The following is a 21,894-nucleotide window of genomic DNA, read 5'->3' as shown; positions in this document are numbered from 1 at the left end:
ATGATACCAAGAGAAATGAAGATAAAACTCATTGTCAAAAATTCAACCCTGCCGATTACCTTTGGACTACCAAAAACTCACAAACCGGGAACTCCAATAGACCCATCATTGCAACTTTCATACATTCTGCGTACAAACTATCCAAATATTTAGTTGAAAGGCTTGCTATAATTAAACAACAAACACTATTCAGTGTTAAAAATGCATATGAAGTGAAACAGAAACTACAAAATATTGTTTGGAATAATGAGTATCGTATTGCAAGTTTTGATGTTGAAAATTTATATCCTAGTGTCCCAATAGAAGGTGCCACAGATGCATTACACAGATGGCTTATTGAGATGAAGGTTAACCCAGTAGAATCATGGGAAATGGTTTGATGGTTTACTGTATGTGCAAATTACAATTACTTTATATTTGATGGCAAAATCTATCAGCAAAGTAATGGTCTTATCAATGGGAAACCCAGTATCCGGAATCATCTCCAGCATTTTCCTTCATTACATAGAATCTCCAATTGTTAATCAGCTAGGTGTGGATATCATACTCTACATCAGATATGTAGATGATGTGCTAATTATTGCTAAAAATTAGAACACCATCATGGACGTATTTAAATTGTTAAATGAATCACATCGTCGCATAAAATTCACTTGCGAACCCATGAATAACAATGTAATTTCTTTCCTTGATCTGAAAATTAAGACAACTGATACAACAATTCAAACGTCAGTCCATAGGAAAAAAATAGCAGGGGAAAAATACATCCATGCCAATTCAGAACATTCTCGTATAACAATAGATAATATATTTTCAATTTTTTTCCTGAGAGCACAAAAACTATGTTCTAATAATAAGGATATCAATAATTAAGAAGAAAGGCTTTTTAATATAGCAAAAGAAAATGGCTTTCACACCAACAGAATAAACCAAATCAAAAAACAAGTCACAAGAAAACTAAAGGAAAAGAGAAATACAGACAAAGTTGAAAAATCTGTTGAAAATAAATTTGTGTGCATTCCATTCCGCAAGGGATTCTCACATAAAATTGCAAAAAATTTTAGAAGATTTAATTTCAAGATTGTTTTTAGAACACCAAGAAGTTTGGAATGTACATTTAATGAATTCAAAATGAGAAACTCTCTACCAGATGTGGAAACCACAGGAATATATAATATAAGTTGTTCATGTTCAAAGGATTATGTAGGACAAACAGCAAGGAAAATGGCAATAAGATGGCACGAACATGATTTGGACATTATAAATCTAAACCCAAGAACAAGTTTGTCAGCTCACATCATCAAAGACAAACATTTGATTAAAAAGAGAAGGATTTTAAAAAGATTGACAGGAAACATAGAGTTGAATGTCTGGGAAGCTTCGTTCATTGCAGAAGAACAATGGAATAAATTAAATAATGAAAATGGTAACATAGATCCAGAATGGAGATTTCTTTTTCACAAATGGAGTAAGCCACCATCTTTAAAATGTAATGTAACAGAAAACATCAAGAAACTTTGTGAAAACAATGATGACTTTGAATTACCTGATGATATTTGGGATTCATAATTTTAAATAAGAAATAATGTGATCAAAAATTTTTATCTCAAATAAAAATAAATCAGACTGCTTCTTTTCACAGTTAGGTTGCTATATTACAACAATGTAACATTGACAACATCCATTATTTAAGGGATTATTTTTGTTTAAAAAATTGCTAACCATTGTTATAACTGTATCTTTAGCCAAAATAAAAATAAATGTCTGATGAAGGGAGCATGTGTTCTCCTGAAACGTCACAACGAAAAACTGTTTTCTTATGCTTGTAATAACCGTAAACTACAAGAAAATAATTCTACAATGCAAGCAATGCGTACATACAAGAACACTATTTGGTAGATTGATATGTTATAGTTACAATTATACACTGTATCGTAAAATTTATAAATATTCTGAAGAACTTTAAATTGTTTTATTTTTGAAGTATTGGTAAGAATATTGGCGTCGGTTATCTGGCTAGAGTGGTATTGGCTCAGCCATATTTATGTAGCAAATAAAAAAGTTTTTGTTTTCCATGTATTCATTGCCTTGTGTGTGTAAGTCTCATGTAATCTTACCTCATAATTAATGTAAGTGGCAGTGTTGCTCTAAACTCAATGCAAACATTGTATCTTTTTTGCTCTACCTTTACAGAACAGAAAGCTTGGCGAAAACGACAACTTTGTTTCAGGCTAGCCAATCGAAACAATGCAAAGTCAGCTGTGACAGATGTCATTGTTCTAAGTCGGATGAAAAAAGCCCCTCTTGGCTTTTGTCTAGCAGGGTATGTTTCATAGAATTATAGCAGTAAATACAGGTTAATTATAAAGTTTGTGAAAGGTTTGTTTGTCTTTCATTGTAAAATTTATCATGGACTTTATATTTATCCTGTATAGTAAAAAGCATCTGAATTACATTTAAAGCACTGTACTACTTTTTGTGACACATTTACATCACGTCACACAGTCAATATCAATATTTATTTATTTCGAACACAACAGGTAAATGACCTGTCTCTGTGTCAGAGTGGTTGGCATAACATACTACAAAGTTAGAGGTTGTAGCTTCGAATGCCAGATAAGGATGATGTGTGTTTATCTTATTGTCTATTTTGTCTGTCTGTTTCTATGCATCTATTGTCTATTTTAATGGTATAAAGACGGAACCTATTGTAATAGGATAGAGATAGTCTCAATTTAACAAGAAACTCAAAAAGTTGTTCTATACATCGGTAGATGGTATTAATATTACTGAGCAGTGTCAGTACTTGTTATGTGATATCAAGCCAGTCATGATGTCATTGTGTGAAATGCTTTATCCAACATAAATATGCACTGTGGTGCATCAAGAATTCAAAATTGATATAATCCTCGAGAAGTGGTGCATTAGTACTTCTTCTTGAGCCACTGTAACTTCATATATTGAATGTTTTGGCCTTCTCAACAATATTTCTCCATCTTTTACTGTCCTGGATGTTCTTTGTCCATTTTTTTACTTTCAAATCTTTTAGTATTTCATCTTCCCATCATTTCTTTCATTTGTTCCGAGTGGTTTCCATTTACTGTTTTATTTTACTAATCTTTAGAGGCACATATTTTTGGTAAATAAAAAAGCAAAATTTCGGTATAAAAACTGAGTCAATTTCAGGTTCAAAAGTGGTAAATAAAATAAAATATTGGTGTTATAGCGGTGAAAAGTGGTATATAAAAAGACATTTTGGTTTTAAAATTGTGAATATAATCCTAAATTTGATTTAAAAACTACACTTATTCCACAGAATTAACATTTCACTTCTAATAGCCCAGTTATGTAGTTATCCGAGTATTAAGTTTATTTCTGTGTAAAGGAGTCAATTTTTGTTTCTCCAACATTAACAGCAGAATTAATCAATTTTCCGGGAATTGCATAACTCTCAGGATAATTCAGACCTCAGAAGGTGCCGCATCAGTGAATAAACCCTAAATTTCGTGTTTAAGAGTTAATTTCGCTTTTTGCAGTTCATTTCGCATTATTTCGTGACAAAACATGGTCACAAAATGCATCTCACACCGTTCAAAAACATGAAAAATTAACACTACAGTGTTTTTTTTTTCAAATTTCGTTTTTTTGTCAAAATCGAAATATGCATGCCTGTACTAATCTTTAATCAGTCCTTCTATGTGCATGTCCAAACCACCTTATTCTTTGTAAGTGTAAATTCACACTTTTTCACTGTCTGTATGCATATGTGGATATTATTCCAGGGTGGCTACTCACCAGGAATTAGGTGTGAATTGTTGGCTCCGGGAATTGTGCATGAATTCTACGTGAATTTCTCCATAGACGTGAAAAATTCCAACTTTTATTAATCCAAATCCCATTGTTTTTATTTATAAATGCCATGGGACAAGTTTATCACAGGCTAGCTTTTATTTTTATTGATAAAGAAAAACAAAGCTGCGTGAAAGATATAACAAAATTCTCTCAATCCATTTGCTTTGTTAGTGTCATTTGCAGAGCAATCTATGACGGACAGACGATTATTGCAAGATATGATATCTTGAAGCTGATTATGTAAATTTGAGTTTCAAGTTCTTGTACAATTAACAATTTTTTGTAAATTAGTATATCCAGCAGAGGCGTATATTTGGGCCTATCTAGGCTATCTGCAAAGCCCAGACTCAGGGAATAAAATACAGAAAAAATATCTACCAGAAAATGTGCATAAAATTGTTGATTTCAATAAGAAGATTAACCTGATTTTTTAGAAGTTGGAAACATTGCCCGCTTTCTTTGAATTTGCGAGATGGCTGGCCCAGCTGGTGGGCAACTCCACGGGGGTGACGGGTAAGCTTGACAGGGCTCCGATCAGTGTTGCAAACCAATTTTTCCCACCATGTAATTTCCCCAGGATCGGGGAATTGTGGAGTCATACTGTTACAGGAGAGAGAATAGGGTTGCATATGGCAGGGAAAAAAACCCTCTGAACTTCCTCAACAGTCTGGGTCAATGTTGCAAACCAATTTTTCCAACCAAAGGGGAAAGTGTCACGTGGCAGGGACAAGAACGCTTGCAGAGGAGTTGAAAAAGAGGTCGTGGACCTTCAAACAACTAGATACAGTGGGGAGTAGAAAATTGTTGGCTGAGCGGGAATGGTTTACCGAAATGACAAGGACCAGTTCTAGTCTAGATCGCGTCGAGTGGTCTTGGTGTGTGGAATTTATTTAGAGGCAGCGTGTGAATACAGTAGTGAGTGGATTGTATTTTTGTGAATGATATGTGCTGTGTGTTGTGTAGTGAACTGAAATGAGGGACATAATTAACAAGCTGTCTTTTCGGCTTACGAATAACGATAAGCTCCAAATCGTGGATTTTTCTTGTATGTCCACTTTATGAACAGATAAGCTAAAAGGGATCGGACCTGCAGTTAAAGTGGTATCTAAACCACCATGTATCGAACCCAGGACCCCTTACTTTCAAGGCAACGACGTTACCACTGTGCCAACAAGAAGTACCCGAACATAAAATCGTGAAAATAGGTAGGTTGAAATTTTACTTTTATTCTCGTATATAGGCCTACATAATACGTATTTCACAATATGGGCCTCTCATTTATGCAAATAAGAATGAAATTCTTGAACTCCTTTCCTTGCTGACAGTGTATATTTCCATGTTTTATTTATGAGGTATATATTTTTAATCACACTCACAGCACTTCAACCCGCCACCCCAAATGAATTAAAAAAACAAAAACACCCCCACCAGCAAATTTTTCTGCATTCGAACACTATGATATGGTGCGATAGCCCAGGTTCTTAACCCAGTATACGCCACTGATATCCAGTAACATTTGGGACTGGTATTTGTAGATGTATTTCGAGTTTGAGTATGTGAAATGGCAACTCCACACCTTAAATGAAATATTTTAAATATATATATATATATGTATAATGGATAAAAGCAAGGAGGGCCAAAAGGGCTAAGTAAAAATCAAAGAAGGTAAAAGGAAACACTCACCGGACTATAGAAAAATTCAAAATTTTCGCTAATTTCATAGCATCATCGGTGTGAGAAGAAATAGACAGAACCGGAAGTTGGGGCACTGCAGAGTTGCCAGGTCCCCATCGAAGAAGAAGCGGTGCGTAGAACGAAAAAAACACTGTTTCGTCACCAGGCTCGTCGTAAACTGTGAGTGTGTAGGAAGAGTTGGGAGGGCAGGAGGGACGGGATGGTTTGGGGGGAAGGTGGGTGAGGGATGGACATTACTGGGTGGCCTTGTTCAGGCCAGGTGGGGTGGTTGCACTCATGGCCGATATATAGGCCCTTTCCCATCTTTTGCGAACAGAGGTGTTGGCTGGTTTGGGTAGGAGATGGATGATCGCTACCCGGAAGCAGTCGTTGAAACTGATGTTGTGGTGGTTGGTGTGGACGGCGACAGTGAAGTCCAGGTGTGTGGTTGTCCACCGCTCCTCCACAACATCAGTTTCAACGACTGCTTCCGGGTAGCGATCATCCATCTCCTACCCAAACCAGCCAACACCTCTGTTCGCAAAAGATGGGAAAGGGCCTATATATCGGCCATGAGTGCAACCACCCCACCTGGCCTGAACAAGGCCACCCAGTAATGTCCATCCCTCACCCACCTTCCCCCCAAACCATCCCGTCCCTCCCGCCCTCCCAACTCTTCCTACACACTCACAGTTTACGACGAGCCTGGTGACGAAACAGTGTTTTTTTCGTTCTACGCACCGCTTCTTCTTCGATGGGGACCTGGCAACTCTGCAGTGCCCCAACTTCCGGTTCCGTCTATTTCTTCTCACACCGATGATGCTATGAAATTAGCGAAAATTTTGAATTTTTCTACTGTCCGGTGAGTGTTTCCTTTTACCTTCTTTGATTTATATATATATATATATATATATATATATATATATATGTGTGTGTGTGTGTTTTAATTGAATTGGATGAGAATAGAGAAAACTTGTGCTTGTACCTTGAATTTTTGGAAAGTTCACCTTGAAAACCGGGAATTATACTTGAATTTTATCATTATCCTAGAGTAGCCACCCTGTATACAGAGTGGGTCATATTGTATTTTCCAAGTTTTGTTCATAATCCTGTCTGAACACAGCCATGTATATTGAGGAGGTTTGCAATCAGTTTTCCATGAATCGTTTCGTGGTTCAGACATAAATTACAGCAGTGAGCATTCATCCGAACAAGTTCCATTCAGGAGATGCATTCTACGGTATGGAACATGTTGAAATGAACGCCTCCACTGCTGCGATTCGTGGCCAGTGTTATCGTAACATTGCAGTTGCCTAAGCATGGGAGATTTTCTGGGTACAATATGGAACACCCTGTAGAAAGAGTATTTTTCTACAATGTAAATGCAGCGTACTCACAAAATGACCTCCTTTTCAGGGAAATAAACGGACTGACTCTTTGTTTTAAGACTGGTCTAGCAAGCAAGAGGAACTCGCCAGCTTCCGCTGAACCCAGGTACAGGTAAGGGGAGACACATTCAAAATTTACTTAATTATGATATTTGAAACTAAACTTTCAGGACATTAGGCCTTTTTATGGTGTAAACCCTCTCCGGACATGTCTTTTCAAGCTCTTGTTTTTCACAATGTAAGAAACAAATCGTAGCTAGAGAACTAATTGTCACAGAGAGATTGTATTTTTTACCCCGGAAAGACAGGGCTTTGTAGCTGAGGTGAAATTTATACATTTTACCTGTCAATGACAGTTAAAGAAAGAAGAAGAAGAAAATCAAAATTTCAGTACAGAATTAGTATTTGGCACACCCCTGTGGCCACCACAATAGACCAAAGTGAATGAAAAATATAGTAGCAGTGGTACAGATATGGACACTTCTGGGTTGTAACAAACTCATTGACTTTCAATGGAATCATTACAACCCAGTGGTGCCGTAACTGCACATTCCTACAACTATGCAAAGTTTCACTGAAAGTAGGCTGATATTTTTTGGAAGGGGGATAACAACAATGTGTACCAGCAGCAGTGTTTCTAGATTTTGGAAAGAATTACCATATTTTTGCTTCTAGAAAATCTTCCAGCCTTATGGATGCTGGCTGGACCAAATTTGGGGGAAGCACAACAAAATACCACCCTATGAGGATATGTCTACCCCAGGGGTAGACAAAACTAAAAATAATTCAGGCACCAATCTCCATTTTCTTTTTTGGTAAAGGCATGATTATCTATGCAATACATATTTTAACCTGTGTGTGGTACCGTCCGTTCATTTAGACCCCAGGCTTAAATATAAAAGGAATTGTCTTTACACAACTCCCATTTCTGTATTTTCCCTCTAATGTTTGCTCATAATTGTGGATTGACAATATTGGGCATTTCTCAGTCCATATTCGGTAGAGTTAAATTTTCATCCCTGTAGTCCAATTTGATTCCATGGTACCACATATGAAGCTATGCATTTTTTTTGTTTGTTTGTTTTTGATCATCATTTGTGTGTTTCTTGCATTTTTGCACTCAATTCTTTGTTCTAATAATACACAACTGTGGAATACAACATGAAAATCACCCTGGTGAAGAAGCTCACCCGTAGGGACGGTGTTATACAGGGAGGCCATAAAGTCTGTCAAACATTATAAAGAATTTTTTACAGTTACAACCACAAGGCTTGTGGCAACAGAGAATCTCGTAAAGTTTTTTCTTTCATTCTTTTTTCTAGGTAGAGGCTGAGTTGTTATAGGAGGCGCTGCAATTGCTGGAACCGAAAATGGCATCAGTACAGGAGAAAGCTCATTGTGTTTTATGGTATCAGGAGACCAAATCGCCATTTGTTGAGACTTGGAAGGGCTTTGTTCAAATGCTTGCTGCACAGCCTGAACACACTCTTTACAGATGGATGGTCACCCTGTTCATGGATGGAAAGGCACACTTCCGGTCTCTTAAACTTGCCATACTGTGCAACAGTGTTTTGTAATCAGGTGCTGGTCGTCCATATTTCATCCTAAAATTGAGCTGTACAGTGATCGGTGACTTGGTCTCATGATACCATAAAACACACTGATGCCATTTTCAGTTTCAGCAATTGGAGCGCCTCCTATACCAACTTAGCCTCTACCTAGAACAAAAAGAAACCTTTTTGTTAAAAAAATATTTTGTATTGCGAATTGGAAATTTTTTTCCCAGATCAATTTTGAAGGCTCACTGCCTTATTCACTGAGGGTGCAGCATATCCAATTCGCAACTTGGAAACACAAAATTTTATGCAAACAAGTAATTCAAGTACGTCGTATCTTCATATGTATACTTATGAACAGAAAATACAGGATTGAAATATGTGCAGTTTTGAAGAAATGTTATGTTAATTGCTGCCATGTTGTGGTGGGATATATGTACATGGTGGAACCAAACTACGGACACACTTTAACATGTTCAGGGATATTGGCTAAGTGTTTTGATATGAGGAACCCATTGTCCCCAGTACCGCATACTAATGTGATATTGATGTGTTATACATGTATTATGCCTGTCCTTTGGACCATGATAGATTACAAAGAAAAATTAATCAACCACTCATCACCATCTGTAATATCATGAATAGCAGTACAACAATAACAATGAGTAAAGAAACAAACCTAGGACAAAACTCGTACGTGTTCGTTAAATAACTGTACTGTTTCTTTCAAGAAGCTGTTCAAAATGTCGACTGCCATTGTCACAACAAACATAGTATGGACTGTTGCACATGCTCTAGCATTCCAGGAGATTGACACATATCCATGGGAGTGTCGTACACTAAGCAAATACCATGGCAGTCAGTCAAATGGTACTGCACCGAGTAAACATATGCAAAGGTAGTTTATTTAGCTCGAGAAACTAAACAAATTCCATGTAATCATACACAAAGTTAGAGTTTGAACAAATGAAATTAATCCAATTGCTTCAGATTTTTAGGTTCTAGAAAGTGTGCTTTTAGGTTTCTAAAATAGGTTCTAAAAATCCTAAAATAGGTTCTAAAAGCATTAAAATAGGTTGTAAAAATCATAAAATAGGTCCTAAAAATCTTAAGTTAGGCTCGAAAAATCATTAAGTAGGTTCAAAAAAACTTAAACTAGTTCAAAATTCCTGAAAAATGGTGATTAAGTATAGTCACCGGCAATGAAAATGGGACACCTATATCCTGAAATACACACTATCTTGCATAACGTTACGTGTGTTTCCTAACCTTGCCAGAACTTACCATTGGCAATTTGATATTAAAATCCACTCTTCGCCGTATAGATAGGCAACATTTTTTTTAATGTTATCCACAGTCAAACTTAGCAATTTTGTCTGTAAGGATCATCTTATATGCTGAAAATAATATTTCAACAAAAACCTAGTCACTGGTGTACCCTTCAATGCTGAAATGTTAGTTTGCAAGGCATGAATGCCACAAAGCACCGAAGTGATGTGAAAGTGAGCAAGACTACACAGATCGGACGACTTTGGATCGTACAGGTAACAGTGGCACCAGACATTTTGCTTTGTTTACAGCTTTTAAAAATCACCATGGACTTCGAGGAAGGGAAATCGACACAGAGTTTTCAAACACGTGCGTCATTGAATTTTTTCATGACCAAACAAAGCAAATGCCTCTGTGTGACATAAAAATTTTGTAAAACCTTTAAAAAAATATAAAAACCTAAAAAAAGCTTGATTTAGGTGCATAAACCTAAAATAGGTTCTAACAAGCAAAATAGTTTTTTTAGGCCCTATAAAACTTCATCAGTTGTGTTTTTTTAACAAAACTCTGACATAACTTATTATTTCTTACATACCTGTAAAGCAAAGATTGGTTAAAAACCTAAAATCCGAGGTCTAGTAATAAGGTACCATGTCTGAATACTCAGCCAACATCCTTGAACAACCAGTGAAAGTTTGTGGACAGAGTTTGGTTCCAACCTGTGTTTAGGTAGATTTGAGTTTCAAATTCTTAGGGCTGGTTTTTCAATGTTCAGTTAAGGTTCATGTTAGCACGTAACTGGAAGTTTGTGAAAATTTCTGTTTTTCAATGTACAGTTAGTTCGTAACTGGAACTCTGATGGCGATTATCTTTACTGTTACTCCTTCTTGCAGTTACCAGCCTAACTGGAAGTTACGAAGCAACATGGATGCCTCATGCAGCTTTCGAAGTTCCACACTCGGAACTTTACTATCAGATTATACAATATGTGATACATAAAAATGTTAAATTGGTACAGAAGGAGACTTGTTTTGTTTGGCAGAAACCAATGTCCATGCAAATATGGAAATTAAGCAGCGTAGTTGCTAGAATTCGCTTGGCGAGGTCATGTTGGAGAATTTGTAACCAGAATATCCTGTCTACCAGGCGGGACAATCTCCAAACTGTAATTTGGTGCAGTGGTTAGCAGGACCACCTTCCGGAGCATGTTGTGTTTTGTAATACAAGTTCAAGTCCTGGTCATGGATCTTTTTTTTCTTTCCTGTCAATTATTTACGTGTGTTGCCTTCAATTCATGCTTTATGGTTGAATGATCTTGTCGGAGAAATATTACAGTAAATTTTAAAATTATTTTTGCTCGTATCTTCATATTTTTAGAACTTGACCTACAAAGTATGCTTACTATTAACATGTTCTTTTTTCACTCAACAAACATGCATAGAGAGGTACAAAGCATGCAGTAAAATGTACAATATTTACATGTGTTTATATCGACAGACAGGTATTATCAATGTTTTTAGAGTTCTTCTTCACGCTTCTTCTACAAGAAAGTATCTGCGCTTGCGTCTCATAACAGCATTTCTCCAACGTGGAATTGACCTTTATTAGAGGAAAGCCAAATCTGTAGTGCTGGCTTTCATTAATTTATTTCGTAAGCATACAGAATGGATACGCAGCCATTGTTCTAATCACTTCCAATGCAATAACGTTCTTTCGAGCATGGCGTGCTTGTAGTTCTATATTTAAATGCCAGGCTGTGTGCCAGTTGAAGTGGTTTGAAACTATACTAACAGATGGCGCGCAGGTTGATTTCCTGTAATTTCCGTGCTTCAGAATTGCCAACACACTGTTTTGGAGAACGAACTATGGGTTAGTTAACTGGCAATTACTTTCACATTTAAAAACTTTGTGCTGGTTAAGACTGGCTGTTATCTTCAACTGGCAGTTAGTTAACAGAAAGATTAAACGGACATTGAAAAACCGGCCCTTATACAATTAACAAATTTTCGTAGATTAGTATATCCCGTAACATTTGTGACCTTTGTTTGTAGATGTATTTCTAGTCTGAGTATGTGAAATGGCATATATAAACTCCACATTTTAAATTACATATGTATATACCATTTAATTAAATTGAATTAGAATTTTTGGATAGGATTGGATTCACACAGATCCTTTATTTTTTTAATATATTTTTGTGAGTGTGTGGGTGATGAGAGGCAGTTATACGTAAGGTTCAATAGGTACCTTTGAATTTTGGAAAGCTCACCTTGAAAACCGAGAATTATACTTATTGTCAGGGTCCTAGAGTGGACACCCTTATTTGGCAGTAATATTAATTAAAATTTTTATTTTAAATAGCTTGACACCGGATAGCCCATTTAGAGGATCCTTTGATGCGGGCACCACATCAAACGGTGCCACAACAAACGGTGCAATGTATCCATTGCTGACTCCAGAGAAGGCTCCAAGAAGGCCAGCTCGTCCTGCACCTAAACCTCCTGCCCCAGCAGTTCCTGTCGAGTCAAACAATGTGTATGGGACGTTGGCTTCTTTCCAAGGTATAGTATTTATGTGGGCGATTGTCTCATAATGAGATACTGAGCGATCCATTGAAATGTAGACTGCCACGTTGCTGCTTTCGCTATCGGCAAGAACACAAGTTTACATAACTAGTTTAAAGAGTGATTTATTTACTTAGCAATTTATGAAAGATGGTGCTGAAACTGGCCACACATGCTTGACATTGTGATGAAGTTACTCATAACTCGCTGGTTTCTAGCCCCCCCTCGCTAGCTTACGTTACTGGGTGTCTTAATAAAGATGAGGTTCTGCTACCTATTTCTGTGCCACCCTTATATCCAGCACGGGAACCGCTTTTATGGCTGTGACCCTGTGTTGCTGCATTTACCTGCAAAGGAACATGCAGTCAAACTGCCAATTAGGCCACCAGTTTTGCAAGAGCCTACAACGTTAAAATTCCCCCTCCAGAAAGCAGCCAGTAGGATTTTGTCAAAACAACCATTCTGCGCTGTGATTGCACACCGGTTATTATGGCGACCACCGTAAATGACTCAGAAAGATTCCAGAAACTTCAGTTCCGAGAAGACCAATCGATGGTCAAATATCCCCTGATCCATTCCCACCGAAATCTCCACAGACTCTAGTTTATCTCCGCGGTCTCTGAAGAGACTTCAATATCCACGTATGACTAGATATGGGCAGCTAGAGAGATCAGTTTAAGATCTTGTAGATCTTACAAACTTGCATGGTACTGTAATGTTATTTTGGAATTTTCATATTTTCTCATGACGCTATAATCATAGTTGAAAGATCAGACAACAGACTACTATCAACTATTGAGGAGAGCGACAATCCAGTTACCACTGCACTTCATGGATCTTTTGCCAAGGGTTAAGAAGAAAATCTTGGAAAATTGGCAAATTTCGTGTAAGAGTTCATTAGAAAATGTTGGCGAAAGGTATTGACCTTATGCTGAACACGCTAGGAAAAACCTTGGTTTTATAATTTATAACACAATCATTTTAATAGACTAAAAATGGTCACAAGCAAACTTATCATCATGTGTTTAAAATAAATATTTTAAAATCTCCTAGTGGTGTTTGTGGTAATTCAAGAGGTGATGCTCATCAAATTATTTTGGAAGGTCTTATGCATGCAGAGAAATTAAAGATTTTGTACAAAACATTATCAAAAGTTAATGTGCCTTTTCCAATAAATTTTACTTCATTATTGAGCACACCAGATATAAGTATTGGATACATTATATTTGCTTTTTGAGACAATCTAATATGAAATAGAAATATTTAAACGAATGAGTAAATGTAGTTATATACAAACAAGTTATTTAAGAGTATATTAAACTTTACGTGTAGAAATTTATACCAAATGTGTTTCTTTATGTATTCAAAATGTATGCTTGGCATAAACAGCCAAATGTAAAGCTGTAAGTGTAATAAAATTTATTGATGATGATCAGCTATTGACAACGACACATAATGTCGGTTTCCGTATGAGAATGAGCTTGAAATCGTGAATACAGTCTTGAGAGGGGAAAAGGTAACACACATGAAGCTTACTTTGATTCAAGCTTGAAGTTGCAAAAGCCGTTCTGTTACTGTGAGTCAAGGTCTACCGTATTTAAATTTCTTTTGAAGAAATGCTCTATGGAAACAGTTAACATGCAAGCATTGTTGGACTCCCAACAATGCATATTGCTAAATTGTTTAAAATCAGGTTAGAAAATGCATGCTGGAATATCTCTACAAACTGCATATGGACGGGTTAAGTTACAGTGGTGTAAGTCACTTTGAAAAAAAAAAAAAAAAAAGACTTAGACACAGAAACCAGATCGAAATAAGTCAGTCTGTTAACAGAAAATGTGAAGTAAGTCATAGATTCATTCAACTGGCAACAGATGACAGTTTAAGGTCTAGTGATAAAGGAAACAGCTGTTGTGTTGATCAGCAAAGTGCTGTGAGTCAGACTCTTTTTTTAAAAAAGAAAAGTGACTTACACCACTGTAACTTTAACCCGTCCATATGTGTTAAATTTGCTATTGGAGCGAATTCAACATGAGCACGTGGAGCTCAAGTCCACCCAATAATTTGCCAATTATTATTATTATTATTATACATGTTAACGTGGTAGATTGTCACATACCTTAAAGTTATAGATGTTTAAAATGACCACCATTGTCAGTAATACATTATGTGCAATCTGAACAGATCGATAAACAGCAGATACGGTTTCTGCAGGAAGGGAAGCGTAGGTTGTTTCAATTGCATGTCCCACGTCACTCGGTATCTCTGGCTTTGTGGCGTACACAGCATTCATCACAGTTCCCCACAAGTAGTAATTTAACTGTGTTCAATTAGAAGATCTGGATGGATATTAGACTCTTCTTACATTTCTTGAAAGAAAAATTTCTCACCTCTGCCATTTTCTGTACACTAATGACTACCGCTTGACAGGCTGTGGCTGGACTAAAAACAAAGGAAGGCATGCCTATATGCTCTCACACCTGCTCAACATTGACATTGCAGCTTCAAATGCAATAGGTCCATTCAATTCATCTTTAATAGTTTCTCTGTTATTAAAGTTCAAAGAGTGTAAACATTATTTTGGGACACTCTGTATATAAGGAATAGCTCAAGCCTTTAAATTTGTGTTATGCATATATTATAATATCTCTCCAATCATTTTAAAGTGATAGTTAAGTAATACTGATGTGTTTCTTGCAACAACATTCAAACCATACTTGAACATTAACACAACAAAAATATTTGCTAAGATGAAATTGCTTTTATACCAATCTGTGTAAAAGCAAACTCCTCTTACTATAAAAATTCTTTAACATATGTTCACGAACACACATACACATTTCTAATGATATCCTGTAACATGGGCATATTTTGTGGGTGAATTTATCATACACCTTCTTACATTCTTATAAACTAAGAATTTTGCAAGAACTACTGCATTTTGTAATTATATAACATATATTTTGATATTCTGATGTAATTCTTGAAAATTCTAAAGCAAATTTCTTGGTAAATTGATACATATAATTGGAGAAGAATATTTACACACCAATATTGATCAATAGTTTGAACAAATTTTTATTATTGCAATTTTCAAGTATCGATATCGGGAATTGGTAAGAGTATTGGCCTTAGAGATAATGGAAAATAACTTGCTCAAAAATAATTTCCAAGGTATGGAACTGGTACGAACATGTGTGTAGGCCATGTGACCTACAAATTGAAACACTTGTTTAAAGTTGGGATGACCAAATCTGGATAACATTTTCCCCAAATATTGGATAATTTTCTGTCTGGATATTCGGATCATCTGAAATGTCTGGATATCTGAATGTGTAATGTGTGCATTATCTTAACTAACTAACTCTCTAGCCTTCTTAAACCCGAAGGTTCATGGCTGCAGCAACACAGGCCATCCATCTTTCCCTATCTTGAGCAAGTTCTATATACTGTTTTCCATCCCTACCGATTTCCTTTAGGTCCATCTCAACGTTGTCCCTGCATCTTCGTCTTGGCCTTCCTATAGGTCTCTTACCATCAGGTTTCCCAACAAGAATCCTGTAAACTCCTCTTTCCTCTCCCATTCGTGCCACATGGCCTGCCCATCTCAGTCTTCTTGATTTAATTATTCTAATAATATCTGGACATGAATACAAATTATGTAGTTCTAAATTATGTAACCTTCTCCACTCACCTGTCTCCTCATCCCTTTTAGGTCCCAATATTTTCCTAAGGATCTTATTTTCAAATACTCTCAATTTATGTTCCTCTTTCAATGTAAGGGACCAAGTTTCACATCCATATAATACTACAGGTAAAATTACGGTTTTGTATATTATAACTTTTAGTTTCTTAGATATTAAACGAGAAGACAAAAGTTTATGAAGAGAGAAGTAACATGCATTTCCTGAATTAAGCCTACTTCTCTTTAATATAATTTTCATTTGTTAATATTACTCCTAAGTATTTGAATTTTGAAACTGGTTCAAACGAGTTGTTATCAATAATTAGATTTTGATTATTACCTAACACTTGGTTTCGGCCTGTAAGCATATATTTAGTTTTCTCTTTGTTAACTTCCAAACCTATCTCTTTAGCAGTAACAGCATATTCTAAGGCAAAATTAAAGAGCAATGAAGATAATGCATCTCCTTGTTTTAACCCATCATGGATTGAAAATTTGTCTGACACATTAATACCCACACGAATTGTACTTTCTGCTTCACTGGTGTATACTTTTATCATACTAACAAGCTTCTTAGGTATTCCAAACTCGACTAATATATTATACAATTTATCTCTTTTTACTGAATCATATGCTTTTTTTAAATCAATGAATATCTGATGGACATTTTGATTATATTCTCACTTTTTTTCAAGTTTCTGTCTGATGTGAAAAATTTGATCTGTAGTTGATCTGTTACGTTTAAATCCACATTGATAATCACCTATAATTTCATTACCATATGGGGTTAGTCTTTTTAAAAGAATGTTAGATAATATTTTATATGTTGTTGAGAGTAGAGAAATTCCACGGTAATTATTACAGTTAATTTTATCACCTTTTTTAAACACAGGAATAATTATGGATTCTTTCCACTGTTGAGGGATTTCTTCTTTATTCCATATTAAACAAATTAATTTATGAATTTGACATATTAATGAATTTCCACCATATTTAATTAACTCAGCTGGTATTAAATCAATGCCAGGTGCTTTGTTATTCTTTAGCCTTTTAATAGCATCTTTAACTTCAGTCAAGTTAATTTCTGGAACTAAAGGTTCTGCTGTGTGGAGTTCATTTACTTCTGATTTATGGACATTTAAAAGGTCATTAAAGTAGTTCTTCCATCTATTTAGAATATCGCTTGGGTCAGCTAGAAAATCACCGTCTTTATCTTTTATCAAATTTACTTTAGGTTGCCACCCCTTTCTAAACTCATTTACACCTTTATATAAATCTCTGATATTTTTATTCTTGCTGTTTGTTTCAATTTCGTTAATTTTGCTTTTCAAGTAATCTCTTTTTTTTACTTCTAAACGTGCGGTTAACTTCTCGCTTTATTCTATTATAATTGCTTAGATTTGTATCATCAGAGTTATTTAACCAACTAAGTCTAGCCTGATTCCTTATTTCTATTAGATTATCACATTCATTATCAAACCATGGCTTACTTTTTCTTGGTTTATGGTATCCTATACTTTCTTTAGCTGCTGATTCTATTGCATTACGTATGTTCATCATCATTTAAATCCTGCAAAACATCAAATCTATTTGACAGTTTAATTTGGTAATCTTTCTTAATTCTTTCATCAGCAAATTGTGTGCATTATCTTGTCATTTTTATCTTTTATCCATTTTACGGGCTATCCAGATGTTGTTTTGTCATGTTAATATTTCACTATGGATTTTCTACAAATCTCTTCTATTCGGATTTTATTGTCATCCCTGGTTTAAAGAACAATGAAGGTATATTTGGCAGAAAAGTATGCTAAAATGAAAATTCAAATTTGGGGGGAAAATAACACCAAAAAAATCGAGGTCCCTATATATTAGTTATCTCTATTAAAGTACAAAAACACACAATAAGACACCATTCAGCCTAAATGGAGTTGTGCTGTGCTGGATTTTTTTTATATTAGACCTGAACTGATACCGAAGCCAATGCATGAGAATTGGCAGATATTAATGGTATCAGTATCTGAAAGTATAGGTTGTAATTTACTCACCAACACTTTCCAAAGTTTTGAGCAGTTTGCAGGAACCTCAAAAATGCCACACCACGATTTTGCAAAAACTTAATCAATCTGGAAATTATGCAGATTTAAAATTTTCATGTATCTAGCGGCTTTGTTGTATGAAAAAATTGATTTTGTTATTGAAATAAGCTACTTTATAATTCTTTTAATATTTTGCAGCAAAACTCTTGTAAAATTTTGTGTAGAATTGTAGTGGAATGCGTATATATTAATATTCTGAACAATTTTTAATAATCTGTATGAGTCAAAGCTGTAGCAGCTAAATGCTAGTATATACCCATGAATCGGGTATTCCTTAAGGACATTGCGAGGTGTAATAGTACGCCTCCATAGTTACAGTAAAACCTCGTTAATCCGGACTAATGGGAGAATAAGTTGACCGGTTTAACGAAAGTCCGGATTAACTGAAATAACGTAAAAGAACAGTAGAAAGTGCATTAAAACTCCGTTTATAGCAACAAAACACGTTTATTATGGTGTATTTAAAGGGCATACGCCTAAATACACTTGTACGGCCACATATTATAGTGACCAGAGTTTTACGAGAATATGCCGAGGGTATTCCTGTGTCAATGTGGCTTCTTCCCGAAAGTCTGCGGGAAACAGAATTTCATCAGTGGTTGACTACCTTTTCTTTGGGAAGTTCTCCCATGGACGTTGGATGTATGTATTCTTAGCTGTTACGGAGCAATATGACGAATGCGATTGTTGACTTCTAGCCACATTTAAAACCTTGCATTCTGTTTTTCATTTTTTCCCCCTTTTTTCCCCTTTTGCCTTTTACCTGTCCGGTATATCGGGGTCTGGATTAACAAGGTGTTACTGTATTAATAAAATTTTGTACATGCAATATTAATTTTTTTTTTTTTTAGTTCTCTAAATATCCAAATTATTTTCCATGCTTGTTTTAATATCCTGTGGGGGGTGTAAGGGGTGAGCTTCCACATAGTACACCCAAATGTCAACCTCACTTCCACATTAGTGCACCCTGGACTGAAGACTAACGAGGCTCTGGCGACTGGCCCCATGGCCAGTATAATTTTGTTTGTATTGTCCTGTTTTTTTGTCCTTATGTGTGCTGAGTGCCCCTTTACAGCCTCAGCTTTTAACAGCAGTCAGAACATTTTAAATTTTTTAGTTATGCAACGTTAGAGTTGTTATTTGTAATGGTAAGGGGCTGGCCCCCATATAATGTGACGGGAGCAAAATAGCCTAAGTGCTGACGCTCCCAAAATTTTAAATTCAAATTCAAAATTCAATTAATATCCTGTGGTTCTTAATTTTTACATTTTTCTTATTAATGTTTCACTGAGTTTATTATTTTTTTATTACACTCAAACTATATTTTTTATTTGTGTATATTTTGTTGCAGGACTTGAAGGAGTACCCTTTATAATAAATCCCAAACTTCGAAATGGTGCTGCTGGGAATTTGGTAAGTAAATTGTAAATTGATAATCCATTCACTTTTGGAGGGTTTTGTTTGAGATTAGTTTTTATTATTATTATACATTCCCTTTTTATATGGGGTACTTGCTGACTTTATACATTTTGGGACCCTCCGTGAGAAGGAAATATTGTGTGCACAATAAAAAAAAAACAGAATAAATATCAGATCATTATATATATATTGCTGACATGATAAATATTGTGATCCCATAATATTCATAATTCCCTTCATGGTTTTGAACGTTTATAATACAGGGCTACTATGAATGATTCATTCAATTTCAAAACACTGTATTGTACATACAGATATGAATCATACATGAAAATAACTGTAAACTCACCAAGTTTTCCTCACATTCTACAAATGTTCTATGTGCGCCCCTCTGGCCACACGACACACATCCAGGCAGTAGTCGAGTTCCACCCATATAATTTTTAGCAATCCCCTGTCAATTGTCATCAGAGAAGCATTGATGCGTAGATGGTGGTTCTTTCCTGAACTTTCTTCTGAATGCACGCTGCACTGCAATAAGAGATAAACATCTCGCATATTCCAAAACACAAAACCTCTTTTCTTGGTATGTTGCCATTTTAGAAAAATTTCATTTTTAGAACATAGGTTTGTACATGTTTCTAGATATCAAAACCAATGTTCAGAAACATTTATTGTCTTTAATTCTCCTGAGCAGCCATTTTTCCAACATGGTGTATGGCTTTTTTTTTTTGCTCATGTAGCAGTATACAGAAACCTTAATATCTCAAAAACCATTAGAGCTAAAAACCTGAAACAAAATTCTTTTTGTAGCTAATGAAGTATACTTCCTATGATATTCAAGTATATTTTGCTTAAAATTGCACCGTAAGTACGAAAATTATGGTGGAAAATGGGGTAACAATAGTTAAAAAATTGGATTTTTAACCCCAATTTTTTTAATGAAAGGTTATAGTCTAAGGCTTGATTTTTTTTTCATGTGTAGACCTATGTCTGTACATAAAATATCAGTGCTTAGAAATGCACCCCTTTTTTACAGCATGGGCTCAAACATGGCCATACATTGAATTTTGACAGTTTTTGGGGTTAAATATCTCGGATGGGTCCCCTTTAAAAATTCTGAAATTTGGCATAAAGGAAGCCCTGCATGAACCTAACTGACAGTAAAAATCTCAACTTTTAGATTCAACTCGTTTTGGTCAATAAGAGCTAACGTATGTCACCTAATTTCTGATGTTGCAAAGTAAGGTTAAAAATACATCCCATACTTACAATAATGAAGTCTTTTCTTTTTCTTTTTTAAATTTGGATTAAATATAGCCTCAGAAAATATAGTAACATAAGGTTTGACATTGTATTGTCCCATTATTAATTTTTCCAGTTTATTATTCATCTTCATCGTCATGTTTAACACAAATAGCAGAAAATGGACTTAAAATAACAATGAGTTTTTTGTATTCTGCGTTCAAACGGGAATTGTGTATTGCCGCACCCCTCTGACTCGCCCTGACTGAAGAAAGAAGAAAAAAACTCATTTTTTCGTTTCTTATATGTCCGTACATCTCACACTTTTTCACTTAAAACATAAATGTATGCATCCAAAGATTTACATGCTTTAAGCGCTCTCACTGTGTTGGAAAGTTACTTTCTATTAAATATGTAGGCTACAAATATCGCCAATGCAATGACGATCAGCAAATGGATCTCATCTTGGAATAATGCCGTATTACTTCTTAGTTGCTCATCCAATTGATATGCAAATGCCTCTCCTTTGCCCTGATATCTCTTATTCTCCTCGTCGTCAAGTGCTTTTATATGATCCATTTCATCCGATATACAAAATGAAAAGAAAGGCCACAAGTACGCGCTTGAATTATCCGGCCTCCGTGAACCGGAAGTTGCTGTTCTACAGTTCCACAATCGATTGTGCCATTCGATATGTTTTTGTTTACTCATGGATAGCCCCTATATACCATTTAATTGAATTGTATTAGAATTTTTGGATACATTTAAATCATACAGACTGGTGTGGGTGGTGAGAGGCGGTAATACTTAAGGTTGAAATAGAGAAAACATCTGCTTGTAGCCTTGAATTTTTGGAAAGTTCGCCTCGAAAACCAGGAATTATACTTGAATTTTGTCATGGTCCTAGAGTGGCCACCCTGTAGATGCCCTCTAGGCAAAACCTATTTATGTCCTTTAATACATAACAATGTATTTTATGCAGGATTTAAAAGTCAGAAACTTCTGCCTGCAGGAGTCTACGCTGGCACAATAGTTTTGAATGGCATTTTATCACTTTTAGTTTGATATCTAACATAAAATAAATGACAACGGCAACTGTACTCCTTGGCTGCATACATACATCGTAAAAAATGCTGTTTTTGAGAG

General features: G+C 35.5%; 1 protein-coding gene across 2 annotated transcripts in view; it reads left to right on the top strand.

Annotated features, from left to right (window-relative positions):
* Nucleotides 1–21,894, top strand: part of Mvb12 (multivesicular body subunit 12-like Mvb12) — a 55,640-nt gene that overhangs the window by 20,079 nt on the left and 13,667 nt on the right. Inside the window, exons 4-7 of one of the 2 annotated variants that reach the window (XM_083110002.1) lie at nucleotides 2,194–2,323; nucleotides 6,943–7,020; nucleotides 12,101–12,300; nucleotides 19,436–19,497. In XM_083110002.1, coding sequence (XP_082966128.1) covers nucleotides 2,194–2,323; nucleotides 6,943–7,020; nucleotides 12,101–12,300; nucleotides 19,436–19,497 — 470 coding nt within the window. Of the gene's footprint in view, nucleotides 1–2,193; nucleotides 2,324–6,942; nucleotides 7,027–12,100; nucleotides 12,301–19,435; nucleotides 19,498–21,894 lie in introns of both variants that reach the window. The other variant, XM_083110001.1, reaches the window with a different exon arrangement.

This window comes from Lepisma saccharinum, chromosome 23, assembly GCF_977018435.1.
Source record: "Lepisma saccharinum chromosome 23, izLepSacc3.1, whole genome shotgun sequence".
In the NCBI taxonomy this organism is placed as follows: Eukaryota; Metazoa; Arthropoda; class Insecta; order Zygentoma; family Lepismatidae; genus Lepisma; species Lepisma saccharinum.
The sequence above is the reverse complement of the archived record's forward strand: the minus strand, read 5'-3'. Positions and strand labels throughout refer to the sequence as shown.